This window comes from Balaenoptera acutorostrata, chromosome 1, assembly GCF_949987535.1.
Source record: "Balaenoptera acutorostrata chromosome 1, mBalAcu1.1, whole genome shotgun sequence".
Taxonomy (NCBI): domain Eukaryota; kingdom Metazoa; phylum Chordata; class Mammalia; order Artiodactyla; family Balaenopteridae; genus Balaenoptera; species Balaenoptera acutorostrata.
The window spans coordinates 20,880,274-20,893,387 of record NC_080064.1 but is presented as its reverse complement, the minus strand read 5'-3'; the positions used below and the strand labels follow the sequence as shown (position 1 = coordinate 20,893,387).

At 52.4% G+C, this 13,114-nt stretch overlaps 1 protein-coding gene across 1 annotated transcript; it reads left to right on the top strand.

Moving 5' to 3' along the window:
* The first annotated feature begins 7,270 nt into the window (after window positions 1-7,270).
* On the top strand, window positions 7,271-12,890 carry ZNF683 (zinc finger protein 683). Its single transcript, XM_007178661.3, has 5 exons — window positions 7,271-7,384; window positions 8,025-8,229; window positions 9,615-10,309; window positions 11,427-11,555; window positions 12,567-12,890. The coding sequence occupies exons 1-5, from the start codon at window positions 7,271-7,273 to the stop codon at window positions 12,888-12,890; spliced, it is 1,467 nt and encodes a 488-aa protein (XP_007178723.3).
* The last annotated feature ends 224 nt before the right edge of the window (window positions 12,891-13,114 follow it).

The following is a 13,114-nucleotide window of genomic DNA, read 5'->3' as shown; positions in this document are numbered from 1 at the left end:
ATAGTTCTTACCTTGGAAGATTTCAAGGAAGATTAAATGAGATGACTATAAAGAGGTTTAGCACACAGGAGGCACTCAGTTGATTTATCCTTTGCATTTTGCTGGCTGCGTAGTATTCTATTGCATATATGTACATAATAGGTACAATTCTTCTAATGGTGGGCATATAGATGGACTTCAATTTTTCTCTGTTTCACACAAGGCTGGATAGGACATCCATGTATATGGTAGGCAGTGCTATATGGTGGTTAAGAGTATATTAGCGCTACTGGATTTGAATCCCAGCTGTGTGACCTCTTTTTGTCTCCTATCCTCTTGGAATGGTTGAGATAAGGGGATGGGTGGGATGACCTCAGATGTCATTTGAAGATATATCTACAGTTTTGTCCACAGAAGGACTGGAAGTTTATGGGTGGGTGCAGGGGAAGATGCAAGAGTCTCGAGGCCCTTTCTGCAAATGTGAGAGCTGGCGAGCCCTATCTCAGGATCTCCCCGCCCTGGGGTGTGAAGCCAAAGGCCAACTAGTTGCATCTGACTGACAGCTGGGCTGTCCGGGGAGATGAGATAAGTGGGTGTCAGGCAGAGGGAGGGAGGTGTCAACCACAGAGTGGGGGCAGGTGAGCGCACTGTGGACTGGGCTGAGCTCTCCACCCTCAACCCTGTCAGAGTCACAGAGCTGCTTAACCCTCTGAAGCAATGATGGTCCCAGACCCCCCTCCTGACCTGGCTGATCTGGTGCCCCCTAAAAATTATGCATGCAACAGAGTTCCAGGACCCCGGCACTGAGCCAGCCAGGAGCTCAGCTGATTGTCCTCAAGGTTGGAGGTGGCAGTGGTTATGGATTGGAGAAGTTTTTGAGGTTTTTGAAGAGGAAGTGGGGCTTTTGCTTGTGGTTCCACTGTGTTTCTCTTTGTACTGCACAAAGCTAGCCCAACACTCCTGGCTCTACTTTGCTTCCCAAACCGTTTAATGATAATAAGCTTTGATAGTTGCACACAACTTTTTTTTTCAGCAACATCCTGCAAGCCTTCTGATAAGTGGGCTGTAAATTGCAAGGTCTGTGTCATGTTCCTATGGGCTTTATTCCCAGCAACTAGTCCAATGCCTGATACATAGTTGGCAATCAATAAATATGTGAGTGAATGAATGAATGACAGGTTCTTGGGGAGCTTGCACGGTGCCAGATGCTAATTCTGCAGCGCATTTCCCCAGTCCTTTATTTGGGTCTCTATCCATCTTTACTTTTCCGAGGGTCCTTTGGCCTCTGAAGGGAATCCAGGCTCTACTGTACCACATTTGTGGCCCTTTTTTTTTTTTTTTTTTTTATTTATGACTGTGTTGGGTCTTCGCTTCTGTGCGAGGGCTTTCTCTAGTTGCGGTGAGCGGGGGCCACTCTTCATCGCGGTGCGCGGGCCTCTCACTATCGCGGCCTCTCTTGTTGCGGAGCACAGGCTCCAGACGCGCAGGCTCAGTAATTGTGGCTCACGGGCCCAGTTGCTCCGTGGCATGTGGGATCTTCCCAGACCAGGGCTCGAACCCGTGTCCCCTGCATTGGCAGGCAGACTCTCAACCACTGCGCCACCAGGGAAGCCCTGTGGCCCTTTTTGTCTGTTCATAGGTGCCCCTGAATTGCCCCAGGAATTCTTCCCTGAGGTCTCCTTCTCTTCTGGGACATTGCAGCCCCAACTTGGGTCATGTGATCTTGGGCCAGTCACTTTCCTTCTCTGAGTTTCAGTTTTCTTGTCTGTAAAACAGAAATAATAGCATCCATCTTGCCATTGTGTTGATAGAGTTAGACAAAGCTGGTCAAAGTGCTTTGCAGGGTTCCTGGCACATGGGGAGGGCTCGAATGCCAGGAGCTACTATTGCTGTGGTATGTGGACTGGTGTGAGGGCAAGACTGCATTGGAGGAGAGCAATGGTCTCCAACCAGGACTTAATGAATAAAGCAATAAAACTGAATGTAGTTCATCTCTCCAAGTGTGCTGCCCAAATTCTGGTCTTCCAAAGTGAGCCAGGAACACTCATCATCAGCTTTTAGGAAGCTGACTTGCAGATACTTGCCTAACTAGGCAAAGATTGATATACAATATTAACAGTAACCCACATTTGTCAAGTGCTTGCATTGGCCGGCACTGTCCTCAGGGCTTTACATAAATTATCTTGAGTAATCATTGAAAGAACGCTGTGAGGCAAGTGCTATTATTATCCCCATTTGACAGATGAGGAAAGAGGGACAGAGGTTAAGTGACTTGCCCTAACATCACAGAGCTGAGATTAAATCCAGCAGAGTTAACATTCTTTAAAAAAAAAAAAGAAAAGAAAAAAATATATATATTCCAATTCTTTTCCATTATAGGTTATTACAAGATATTGAATACAGTTCCCTGTGCTACATGGTAAATCCTTGTTTATCTATTTGATATATAGTGGTGTGTATCTTTTAATCCTATACTCCTAATTTATCCCTCCCTCTTCTCTTTCACATTTCCTAACCATAAGTTTGTTTTCTATGTCTGTGAGTCTGTTTCTGTTTTGTAAATAAGTTCGTTTGTATTATTTTTAGATTCCACATATAAGTGATATCATATAATATTTGTCTTTCTGTGTCTGAGAGCTAATATTCTTAAACACTCTGCATATTACCTCTGCATGGAGATCCTTTCCAGCCTTGTGTGGAACAGGGAAAAATTGGAGTTCACCAACAGAGAAATGCTACATATTATGTCCATCAGAGGACATATAGATGGTCCTCTGCAATGGAACACTATATAGTCAGGAAAAAAACAAGAGGCAGATGATGTGTACATTCTGGCATGAAATGATGGCCACAGTAGATTGTTGATAGAAAGAGCTGCAGCACAGTACTATCATATAATCCATTTGTATATAAAAACAAAATTTTAAAGTCCATTTACTTGTTTGTAGGTTCATGGATAAATGTCTGGAAGGATAAACACCAAACAATTCACACTCACCACTGGGAAACTGTGAAGGAGGGAAGCTTCCATTTTTTGTCTTTATATTCTATGTTGCTTGAATCGTTGACCACTCATCTGTATTATTTTGTAATTAACAGAAAGATGAAGAAAGCAAGTGCACAGTGAGCCAGGAGCCTGAAGACCCCTGTGCACCCTTCCAGCTCTTCTGCTCCAGATGCTGATTCCTTTCTGAGGCCTCCCTGGTGTTTTCCGCTCAGCACTGAAGGCTCCTCAACCCTGCTTCCCCTCCACGATCATTTCTCAAGCCCCCTCTGGTCTCCAAGGACTTGCCTTGGCCTGGGTCTCTCATCTGGGTCCAGGCATTGGTCCAGGTTTCCCAGGAGGCCATGGTCCTACCCCTTGTGCTACCCCTCAGGGGGATGTGGGACATGGTGACATCACAGTGGACCTGGAGGCTGACAAGACAGAGGACCTGGCAAGGCCCAAGAGATGGGAGCAAGGAAGGGATTGGCAGGTAGAGGCTGTTTCCAGTGAGAACTTGAGGGATTGTGTCCCCAGCCCTCCTCCTGGGACACTCCTAGACAGGCCTTTCAGGGATTGGAGATCTGGAAATCTCCAAGGCCATTTTCCTTTTTGTTCCTAACCAAGAGGTTGTACACTTTTCTGTGAGCTGGGAGCAGAGTGTGATGCCAGGAGGGGGCGGAGTTGGCAGATGGAAGCCAAAGGTGTGTGTGAATCCTCCTTCGAGATGTGGGTGGGGTCTTCTGTGGGTACCCAGTGAGGCTCTTGCACCCCTAGATTCCAGGCAAGGCTGGAGGGGAGGCAGGCTGTGTCCTGGGAGGCTGGGAGGGCTCCAGCTTTGGGGAGTGGAGTTCTGGTCAACCAAGATGGCGAGGAGTGCCATGGGAAGGGCTCCTCAATAATCTGAAGGATGCTGAGAGGACAACTGGGATGTGCAGGTTTGGTGGGGGGAGAGGATGGGGAGGGTGGTCTGGGCCTTGGGAATGGCACTTCGGAAGAGAGCATGGGGAACAGAAATGAAGCAGTGGGAGTGGCATTGGGGGTGGGCTGACATTGCCAAGAGACAGTGGAATCTGAGGGTTGGCACTAGAGAGCTCTTGGCTATTTGTTGTGTGACTCTGAGTGAGTTGCTTAGTCTCTCTGAGCTTCTGTTCCATCATCATGGGGATAATAAAACCAACCACACAGGCTTATTGTGAAGATTAAATAAGATAATGTTTATGAAGCCCCTAGCACAGTGCCAGGCACATAGTAACTGTAAATGTAGCCATCTACTCTAATCCTCGGAGTATTCCAACCTGAGCCTGGCGCTTCATCTATTCTGGACGTGTATAGTGCAGGATTCTTGGTTGTAAGCTACAGAAACCATTTCAGGAGGATTTAAGGAGAGAAGGAGGGAATTCCCTGGTGGTCCAGTGGTTAGGATTCTGAGCTCTCACTGCTGGGGCCCAGGTTCAATCCCTGGTCAGGGAACACAAACCACGCAGTGTGGCCGAAGAAAAAAAAAAAAGAAGAGAGAGCGAAAGGAGGAATTCACTTAAAAGATGCTGGGGAAGCTCAGATTAGGTTTGGGAAGGCTGCAGAGCCAGGCTTGGAAAACAGGGCCAGGACCACACCCCCAGCACCAGCCCCGAGAGGACTGGTGACACCCTCTGAACCCCCTTCTTTCCTCTGCTGTCCTGGAGGCTGGTGCAGCACCGTTTATGTACAGTGTGGGCTCCACCGACCTGCCACCTCAAGGCAACTGGCTTCTTTTTTTTTTTTTAATTTTTAAAAAAATTTTATTTATTTTATTTATTTATTTTGGCTGCGTTGGGTCTTTGTTGCTGTGCGCGGGCTTTCTCTAGTTGCAGTGAGTGGGGGCTACTCTTCATTGCAGTGCGCCGGCTTCTCATTGCGGTGGCTTCTCTTGTTGCGGAGCACGTGCTCTAGGCACGCGGGCTTCAGTAGTTGTGGCACACAGGCTCAGTAGTCGTGGCTCGCGGGCTCTAGAGCATAGGCTCAGTAGTTGTGGCACTCGGGCTTAGTTGCTCTGCGGCATGTGGGATCTTCCTGGACCAGGGCTCGAACTCATGTCCCCTGCATTGGCAGGCAGATTCTTAACCACTGCGCCACCAGGGAAGCCCCAGGGCCACTGGCTTCTGATCACAGTCTGGATGGGCACATCTGGTCAGTCTGGTCCATGTCATGTGCCTGCATCACGTGTTGGAGCAAGGAGGTAGGAATTCAGCATGTGGCCATTTTGGCTTTTATAGTGGAATGTGCCTTCTGCCTCCCTCCAGACTCATGTGGGAGAAAGTTCCAGATGCTGGGCATCCAAAAAACCTGGCAAATACCTACATGGGAAACAAGAATAAGTAAAGAGTGGTCCCTGACCTTGAGATACACACAGACACGTAAGGGTCAGTTATATGGGCAAATGATTATGACAGGAAGTGACGGGGGCCATAGTGGAAGTGAGTACTGACCAGGGGCTGAGCTGGCAGAGTAATATGCCCCTTGCCTACAATGGAGAGTTCGAGATGTCCCTGTGCATTACATGCCACCTGGGTGGCATGGCCAGGTGGAGTTTGAGGCCTGGATGGGGCTGCCACACTGGGCCAGACACTGCGGACACACCAACCGGGCAGAATCTGTGTGAGGCCGGGGGGCGATGCACCTTCTCCTGCTCACAGGAACGATGAAATTGCTCAGCCTGAAGCTGTTTCTGGCCTAAAGGGTCTCCCTTTTGATATTGAGTCATGCCTTACAAGCATTCTGCTGTGTCTTTGAATTATCTCTTGCCCAGAGGGGGGGCCTCAGCATTCTAGCTAAATTAGAGAAAGGATTCCCCAGAACCGAGAAATCAGAGATGGGAGAAGAGGAGGAAGACGTACTCACTGCCTCCTGGGCCCCTGCTGTGTGAGATCAGATTCCTGCTTTCTCCCCTGCCTCACCCTATGTTGCCTGCTCTTGTCTCTGCCTGTTCCTGTCCCTGCAACCACTGTCACTGTCTTCCCTGTCAACATCACTGCCCGTCTCTGTCTCCTTTGAGCCCCCTTCCCCGGAAGGACCCCAGCTCCAGCCTCTGAGCCCTGCGCTGTCCCCCTCCTGCTCAGCCATCTGAGTTCTCTGAGAGCCAGAGTTAACCACCCCCACTCCATCCCAGCCCACACACTGAAATTCCAGTAGCTCCAGTTTACTGTGGCCCCAAGCTCTGGCAGTGTTGTCTCAGGTAGGTAAAGGCAGGTGGGCGGCTCGCCCTTGTCAGGTCCCGTAGGGCCCCCGCCCGCCTGCCTGCCCCCCCTTCCTATTTGTGGCAACTTCAAATGTAGCGCCTTCCTGTCACCTCTCACACCCACGGGGGCCTCAAACACAGACAGAGGCTGGCTGCCCACCTGCCCACCTGCTTCCTTCCCCAGCCAGAGGGGACTTCCGCCGAGCCAGGTGAAGAGCCTCACCCAGGTCGCCTCTCCTTGGGGTGTTCTGAGACCTGGGGCAGGTTGGGAGGAGTCAGGGAAGAGGGAGAGGAGACCAGGTTTTGGAGGAATGAGACACCCGCGTGAGGCTGCCAGGCTCTGAGGGGCACCGGGGGTTAAGGAGGGTTACGGAGGGGAAGGGGAAGGGCCTCGGGACACTCGCTGAGCTGCGTGGTCCCTGGGCTGCGCGGCCCTCAGTGAAAGCAGCAGAGAAGTGAGGCGCTAGCTGATCAGACAGCTGGCACAGGGCAGCCTCCTGTCAGCCCAGTCAGGACCGGGGACTCTGGGTCCGCTCGCTCAGACCGCCCCTGCTGAGCCCGGGAAGTCTGGGTGGCGGGACACTGGGGCTTCCTCAGCTGCCCAGAAAAGCTGTGTGGATGAGCTGGGGGGCAGAGGCGCCCCTCAGTGCGGAGCCTGTGGTTGGTAGAGTCTTGGAATAGCTTCTCAATTCCCTGTGGCCCTGAGGAGGTCTGGAATGTTTCCTCATATCTCTGAGCTCACCTGGAAGTACCTCCATGAGGACCTCTCTCTCTCCTCTCTTCTCCAGGGATGGGGATCAGGCCAGCTCTGCTCTTTGCCTCTGATTGGCCAGTCTCCATTCAATCCTCTTCTTGCCCCTACCAGGAAAGCATCATTGGCTTTGATGTCATTGCTGAGAGAGTCCTATCACATCAGCCAGTCCAACTCTCCCAGTTTGCAGATAAGGAAACTGAGGCCAGGAGGGGCAGTGACTGACTCAAGGTCACACAGTGGTTTCCTGGGAGAGCCAGCCCTCGAAGACAGGCGCTTATTTGGAGGACCTTCACTGCTCACCTGTGACTGACCTGTCTTCCCAGCAGGTAGTGGGGGCATGAAGGGGGAACCCGCTCCAGAGTTGGGTTGTTGCCACAAGACTAATCCCCTGGGGAGCACAGGAGGCTCCCTGTTCCCCCACTCGGACTTCCAGCTCTGCCAAGGCGATCAGGTAAGGTGCGGTCCCATCCCCAATTTTGAGGCCAGGCTGCTTCTGGAAGGTGGGGATGTTAGGAAGAAGTAGGGGGAAAATCTGAAGGGACCTCGATTCCCCTGGTCCTGAGCACCCCTACCCCAGCACATCATGGGACTGTGCCCTTGGAAGTGCCAGAGACCCTCTCCCGCGCCCCAGGGGCCCGACTCTCCTGTGAGGCATGAGAAGGGACAGGGCCATGCAGGAAGCTTGGCTGTGTGACCGTGACCTGGGCCTTAGAGGGAGGAGGCTCAGGGCCCTCCTGTGGGGTACACAGTCTTTGATGAGGATTTTCTCTCAGTTCACCTTGGCTCCATTCAAGTAGATAGTCTGGGGGTGGTCAGGAAGGAAGGGTAGGAGGAAGAACAGGGCTGAGTGAGGGGTTCTGGGGCAGGGGGAGGGTAATCCTGGGGGTGGACGTGTAAGTCCCTTGGGAACGCGGAGGAGGGAAGGGGAAACCATTTGAGTGACAGACATGGTGGAGGCGGGTGTATGTTGGGGGGTGGTCTTAGCTTCTCCTCCCCGTTTGGAAACCAAACTAGGGGTGGAACCATCCCAAGGGACTATCCCAGGAGACTCCCAGTCCCTAGCCCCCAAGCCCCTTCCCCCTGCCCTCCAGGTCTTCCCAGCCTTCAGGCCACTTCCAGACACAGTGGATGCCCATGGCCCGTCCTGTGCCAGCTGGCTGTGCCCCTTGCCACTGGCACTGGCCAGGTCTTCCCTGCTGGCCTGCCCTCAGGGCCTGGACGTATACCTGTGCACCCTGCAGTCGGCACCCCTGGGCACAGCCCCGCAGGGTCTCAGAGAGGATGCCTTGAGCACAAGTAAGCCCAGGGCACGGGGCTGCACCTTGGTGGAGGCTGGAGGTGGGAAGCACTGTTAGGTTTGGGGATGAGAGACATTGCGGACCCAGTGTCACTCGTGAGGACAGAGCCTCAAGCACGCGTTACTGCCACATTTTGAGCTGGAGCTCTGCCTGGGGGTGCGAGGGGCTCTCAGGTGGTGACACGTGAGCAGAGGTGAGCAGAGGAGGTGGGCAGTGGTTTTCTCAGGCATGGGTATGGGATCTGGTGTAGGCGTAGCTATTCCCGGGGATTGAGAGTGGCGCTTTGTCTGCCTAGAACGTTTGAGCTAGAGGGGCCTGTTTTATAAGACAGGAGCCCTGGGAGTCAGGGAGTCGGGGGTGGAGTCCTGGTTCTGCCCTTTCTGGCTCTATGACATCATGGAGGCCAGTTTCTTCTTCCACAAAAGTACAATCTCACTAACCTATGTTCTACATTTATTGCTTACGATACACCATTTCCTTATGCAACTCGACCTGGAGGGCAGGGACCATGCTGCTGTGTCCTTTATTTCCCCAGCACAGAGTAAAGCAGCTCAGTAAAGCTGGTTGAGTGAATAAATGAGGATCCAAGCAGACAATCTACTTTTTAATCTTTATACATATTTAGTATTTTACTTTATATCACTCCCAGTTTAACTCCTACCTCACTGGCTGTTGCACCTCAGTCTCCCTTGCTTACTCTCCATTACTTACCTCCTAAGTCTTCCCCTGCTCAGGAACTCAGTCCAGAGCCGCCTCCTCATCCCTCCCCTCCCCTCTCCTCCCCTGTTCCCATCTCCTCTCTTCTCCTCTCCTCTCTCTTCTTTCCCCCCTCCTCTGCTGTTCTCTTTATCTAGAGTAGCAGTTTGATAGAACTTCCTGCAATAATGGAAATGCTCTGTACTTCTGCTGTCTGATACCATACCTACTGAGCCTTTTAAGTGTGGCTAGTGCAAGTGAGGAACTGAAGTTTTTACTGTGCTTATTTTAATCAATTTAAATGTGTCTGGTGGCTACCATTTTGGACACAGCAGATCTAGGACCACATTTTATGGGATCTCATTTGGGCCCATGGCACCCAGATTTATGTCTCCAGCTCAGGCTGCTCCATTAATCTCCAAACCAATTCACCCAACTACCCACTTGACTTCTCCACCTGTACGTCTAAAAGGTTTCTTGAATCGTTTTCTCTCTCTGAAATCATTATGCGCTGCACAAATTCTAGCCTCTTTTATTGGCAAGGGCAATTGAAGACCAGGAAAGCCCAGAGAGGGGAGATGCCGTGCAGGCTAGAGCCCTCTCTCAGCTCGGAGCCAGGCAGGTTGATGCAGAGCAGAACTTTACCCGAATCTGAGTGGCCCTGACCGTCTTCCCTTTCCTGCTCAGGGCACCAGCCACCAAGGCGGCCTGCCGGCTCCTCCAATGGCGAGAAACTCACAGCCAAGTACCCTCTGAGCAGGGACAAGATGGGAAGCCAGCTGGAAAGAGCTGGCGAGGGGTCCCCCCACCCATCCTTCTCTCCTCACAACAGCTCTTCCCCAAACCCTTGGCAAGACAAAAAGAGCCCCAGCCCCTTGCCTTTCTGCTCCTGGCCCCTGCCCACCCCCATCTCCAAAGAATTCCCATCCCACCTCTGCCCATTCTATCCTGCATACCCATTTCTCCTGCCCTCACCTTACCTGGTCACCTGTGGGGGCCTACCTTCTGTGCAGTGTCCCCCCCTCTTCATGCTGCCCCAGAACACCTCCTACACCACCATGGCTGTGCCCAGCTTGCTGATGAATGTCTATGAGGCTGGGCACTCTAGCACCCAGGGGGAGACCCTGCACCCCTACCCAGGGGCCTCTCAAGCCTCTGGCCAAACCCAACCCTCCCAGGCCCAGAATCCAGGCTCTGCAGCTGCCAGGACCTACTCCACAGGGCTGGAGCGTGCTGGCTGGGCGGTTCCAGCAAAGTTGGCCCTGCCGGGCTCCCAGGCGGGCTCTTCGGCGCTGCCTTATCCGCTGAAGAAAGAGAATGGCAAAATCCTGTACGAGTGCAACGTGTGCAGCAAGAGCTTTAGGCAGATCTCCAACCTCAAGGTATCTGCCTCTGGGCTCAGTGGCTCCCCTCAGCATCCTTCAATGACCCCCCTCCCATCTAGAATCAAGAACCTTACAGCCAGAAGGAACGGCTGGGCAACCTCTAGGGCCTATGACCTTGGCTGGTTCATTTGGCCCCTCAGTTTCACATCGGTAGAGAGGAGTCCTCTCCACACTAAAAGACTGTCTATGAAATCCTCTAAGTTAAAAATAGGGAAACTAAAAAAAAAAAAAAAAAAAAAATAGGGAAACTGAGGAAAGATTTGCCCAAGGTTACCTTGATTTAATGGTGCAGTCAGGTCTTGATCTCAGTCTCTCAACATCTAGAGCAAAGCCCTTTCTTGAGCAATCATCCTCTCTGATTCCCAGTTAAGCCTCCTCTGGTTTACTTATTTGAAGTTCAGGTGGGGGAACAGGTAGATTTTAGTGAGTCTAGACCACAGACCTGACAACCAGCCTTTTTCATGTGGAATCCTGCACATCAGCGCTGTGCTGTAAACATCATTATAGGCATCGTCCAGCAGGGGGCAACCATGGGCACATCTCTGTGTATCAGCAAACACCGGAAGCTAGGCGCGAGTTGGCACCTGCTGAAGTTGAGGAAAAGTTACGGTTATTGGAGAACAGCCCTTCTGCATCCTCTAGGGCATGAATTCTTAAACTTTAACGAGTCTCAAACCACCTGGAGAGCTAGTAAACATGCACATTCCTAGGCTCAGCCCCAGAGATTTTAATTCAGCTGGTCTGGGGTGGGACCTGAGAATCTGCATTTCTAACACTCTCCCAGGTGATGCTGCGGGTCTGTGGACCATACTTCGAGAAGCACTGCACAAGATACACACACACACACACACACACACACACACACACACACACACACACACAGGGTACCCCTCACCTGGCCTGCTGACCACAGCCATCTCCCCTCTTGCAGGGCAGCAGATAGAGTGAGGGGATCCTGGGGAATGGTAGATTGGCCTTCAGGGAGGTGATACAGATGCAGGGGGATTGAGAGGCCTTGATGCCTATGGGGATGTGGGTAGAGATTTGAAGAGGATCCCCGGCCCTGCTGGAGGGCTCTGGGCAGTTGGCAGCATTTCTCCCACACCTGGCTCAGGTCCATCTGCGTGTGCACAGCGGGGAGCGCCCGTTCCAGTGTGCCCTGTGCCAGAAGAGCTTCACCCAGCTTGCCCACCTGCAGAAGCACCACCTGGTGCATACTGGGGAGCGGCCCCACAAGTGCCCGGTGAGACCATCCTCCCCCTCCCCTGTACTCCTGCAGGCTGCAGAAGAATTCTAGGCCCCCGGGGGATGACACCCGTGGCCTCCATTCCCCAACCATCCTGAGCAAGTGGAGACAGGACAGGAGGCAAAGGTTGGGGGGAAGAGGGAGGTGGAAAGGAAGGGCCAGGACGTGATATTGGAGGTCACCCCCTGGGCCTGGAGGGGAGAAAAGAGATGTATGTTTGTGGGGGGAGAAGAATGAAGTTAGGGGTCCTGGGGATACCCATTGCCTACTTCCCAGCATAGTTGGAGGAGTTAATGCTATAGTGTGTGTAAAGTATATAAACACGACTTATAACATCAGCTCATGTTAGCTCCCTCCCTCTTTGAGCCTCACCATGTCCCTTGGGAGGTCAGAAGGGCCCAGACTCTTTCCCTGTTTTAAAGAGGCAGAAATGAAAGCAGCATAGTGGTTATAGTCTGGGCTACCTGGGTTCAAAATCTCTGCCTCCAACTTGCTGTGTGAGCTTTGGCTAGTGGCTTCACTCCTCTGAGCCTCTGCGTTTTCATTGTAATATAGGAGTAGTACTTAGTCCTGCTTCTCCAGAGTCCTGGAGAAGACTAGTACACGAGAACAGTTCTGGCATGTAGCAGCTCCCAGTAAATGTTAATTATGCCCACTGAAGCTGCAGCCCCACGCATAAGGGTTCTATGTGATTATCTCATTCAGTCCACCATACCTATGAGGTTAGGTATTAATACTCTCATGTTACCCATAAGGAGAGCAAGGATCAGAGAGGGGAGGTCACCTATACAAGGTCATGCAGGGAGTAAAAGAACCAAGATACTAACCCACTCTGACTGGCTACAATCTGCCAGACACTGTGGGTCCCAGGGAGGAATCATGGGGGGAAAGCTTCCAGGCCTGCATTACAGGGAGGTGGTAGGGGGGTATTTTCAAGATGGGGAGGGGGAGCAGAGATCCTGGGTCAACCAGGTGGGCAGAGCTGACGCCAGTGCCCATTCCCATCAGATGTGCCACAAACGCTTCAGCAGCTCCAGCAACCTCAAGACCCACCTGCGCCTGCACTCAGGGGCCCAGCCCTTCCAGTGCAGTGTCTGCCCAAGTCGCTTCACCCAGCACGTTCACCTGAAGCTGCACCATCGGCTGCATGCACCACGGCCCTGCAGCCTTGCTCACACCCACCTGCCCCTGGCGTCTCTTGCCTGCCTTGCCCGATGGCACCAGGGGGCACTAGATCTTGTGGTGGCCCCATCAGAGAGGCAGATAGACTGGGACGTGGACAAGGTCAAGGTGTCCTCAGCATCCCGGGGAAAGCAAGGGCAGCCAGCCTGAGCAGTGGTGCCAGGACTGCCCTGGGGAGGGGGCAGGGGCAGAGCAATTAAAGGATTTTCTCTATGATGAGTTGAGGCCTCCAGAGCTTCAATAGTGGAGGGGGAGGTCACCATGTATTTGCCAGACTTCACACCCCACTCCACCTGGCAATTCAGGGAACACAGCCAGGAAGAGACTATGCTACCCACCGCGTGGGGTGGGTGCCTGCAGCCATCTACTCTGGC

What these genes read in the sequence shown, in the direction of transcription:
- ZNF683 (XM_007178661.3), top strand. Translation starts at nt 7,271, where the DNA reads ATGAAGGGGGAACCCGCTCCAGAGTTGGGTTGTTGCCACAAGACTAAT. An exon ending in AGAGGATGCCTTGAGCACAA is followed by an intron (nt 8,230 to 9,614) that starts GTAAGCCCAGGG and finishes TTTCCTGCTCAG; the next exon opens with GGCACCAGCCACCAAGGCGG. An exon ending in AGCGGCCCCACAAGTGCCCG is followed by an intron (nt 11,556 to 12,566) that starts GTGAGACCATCC and finishes CATTCCCATCAG; the next exon opens with ATGTGCCACAAACGCTTCAG.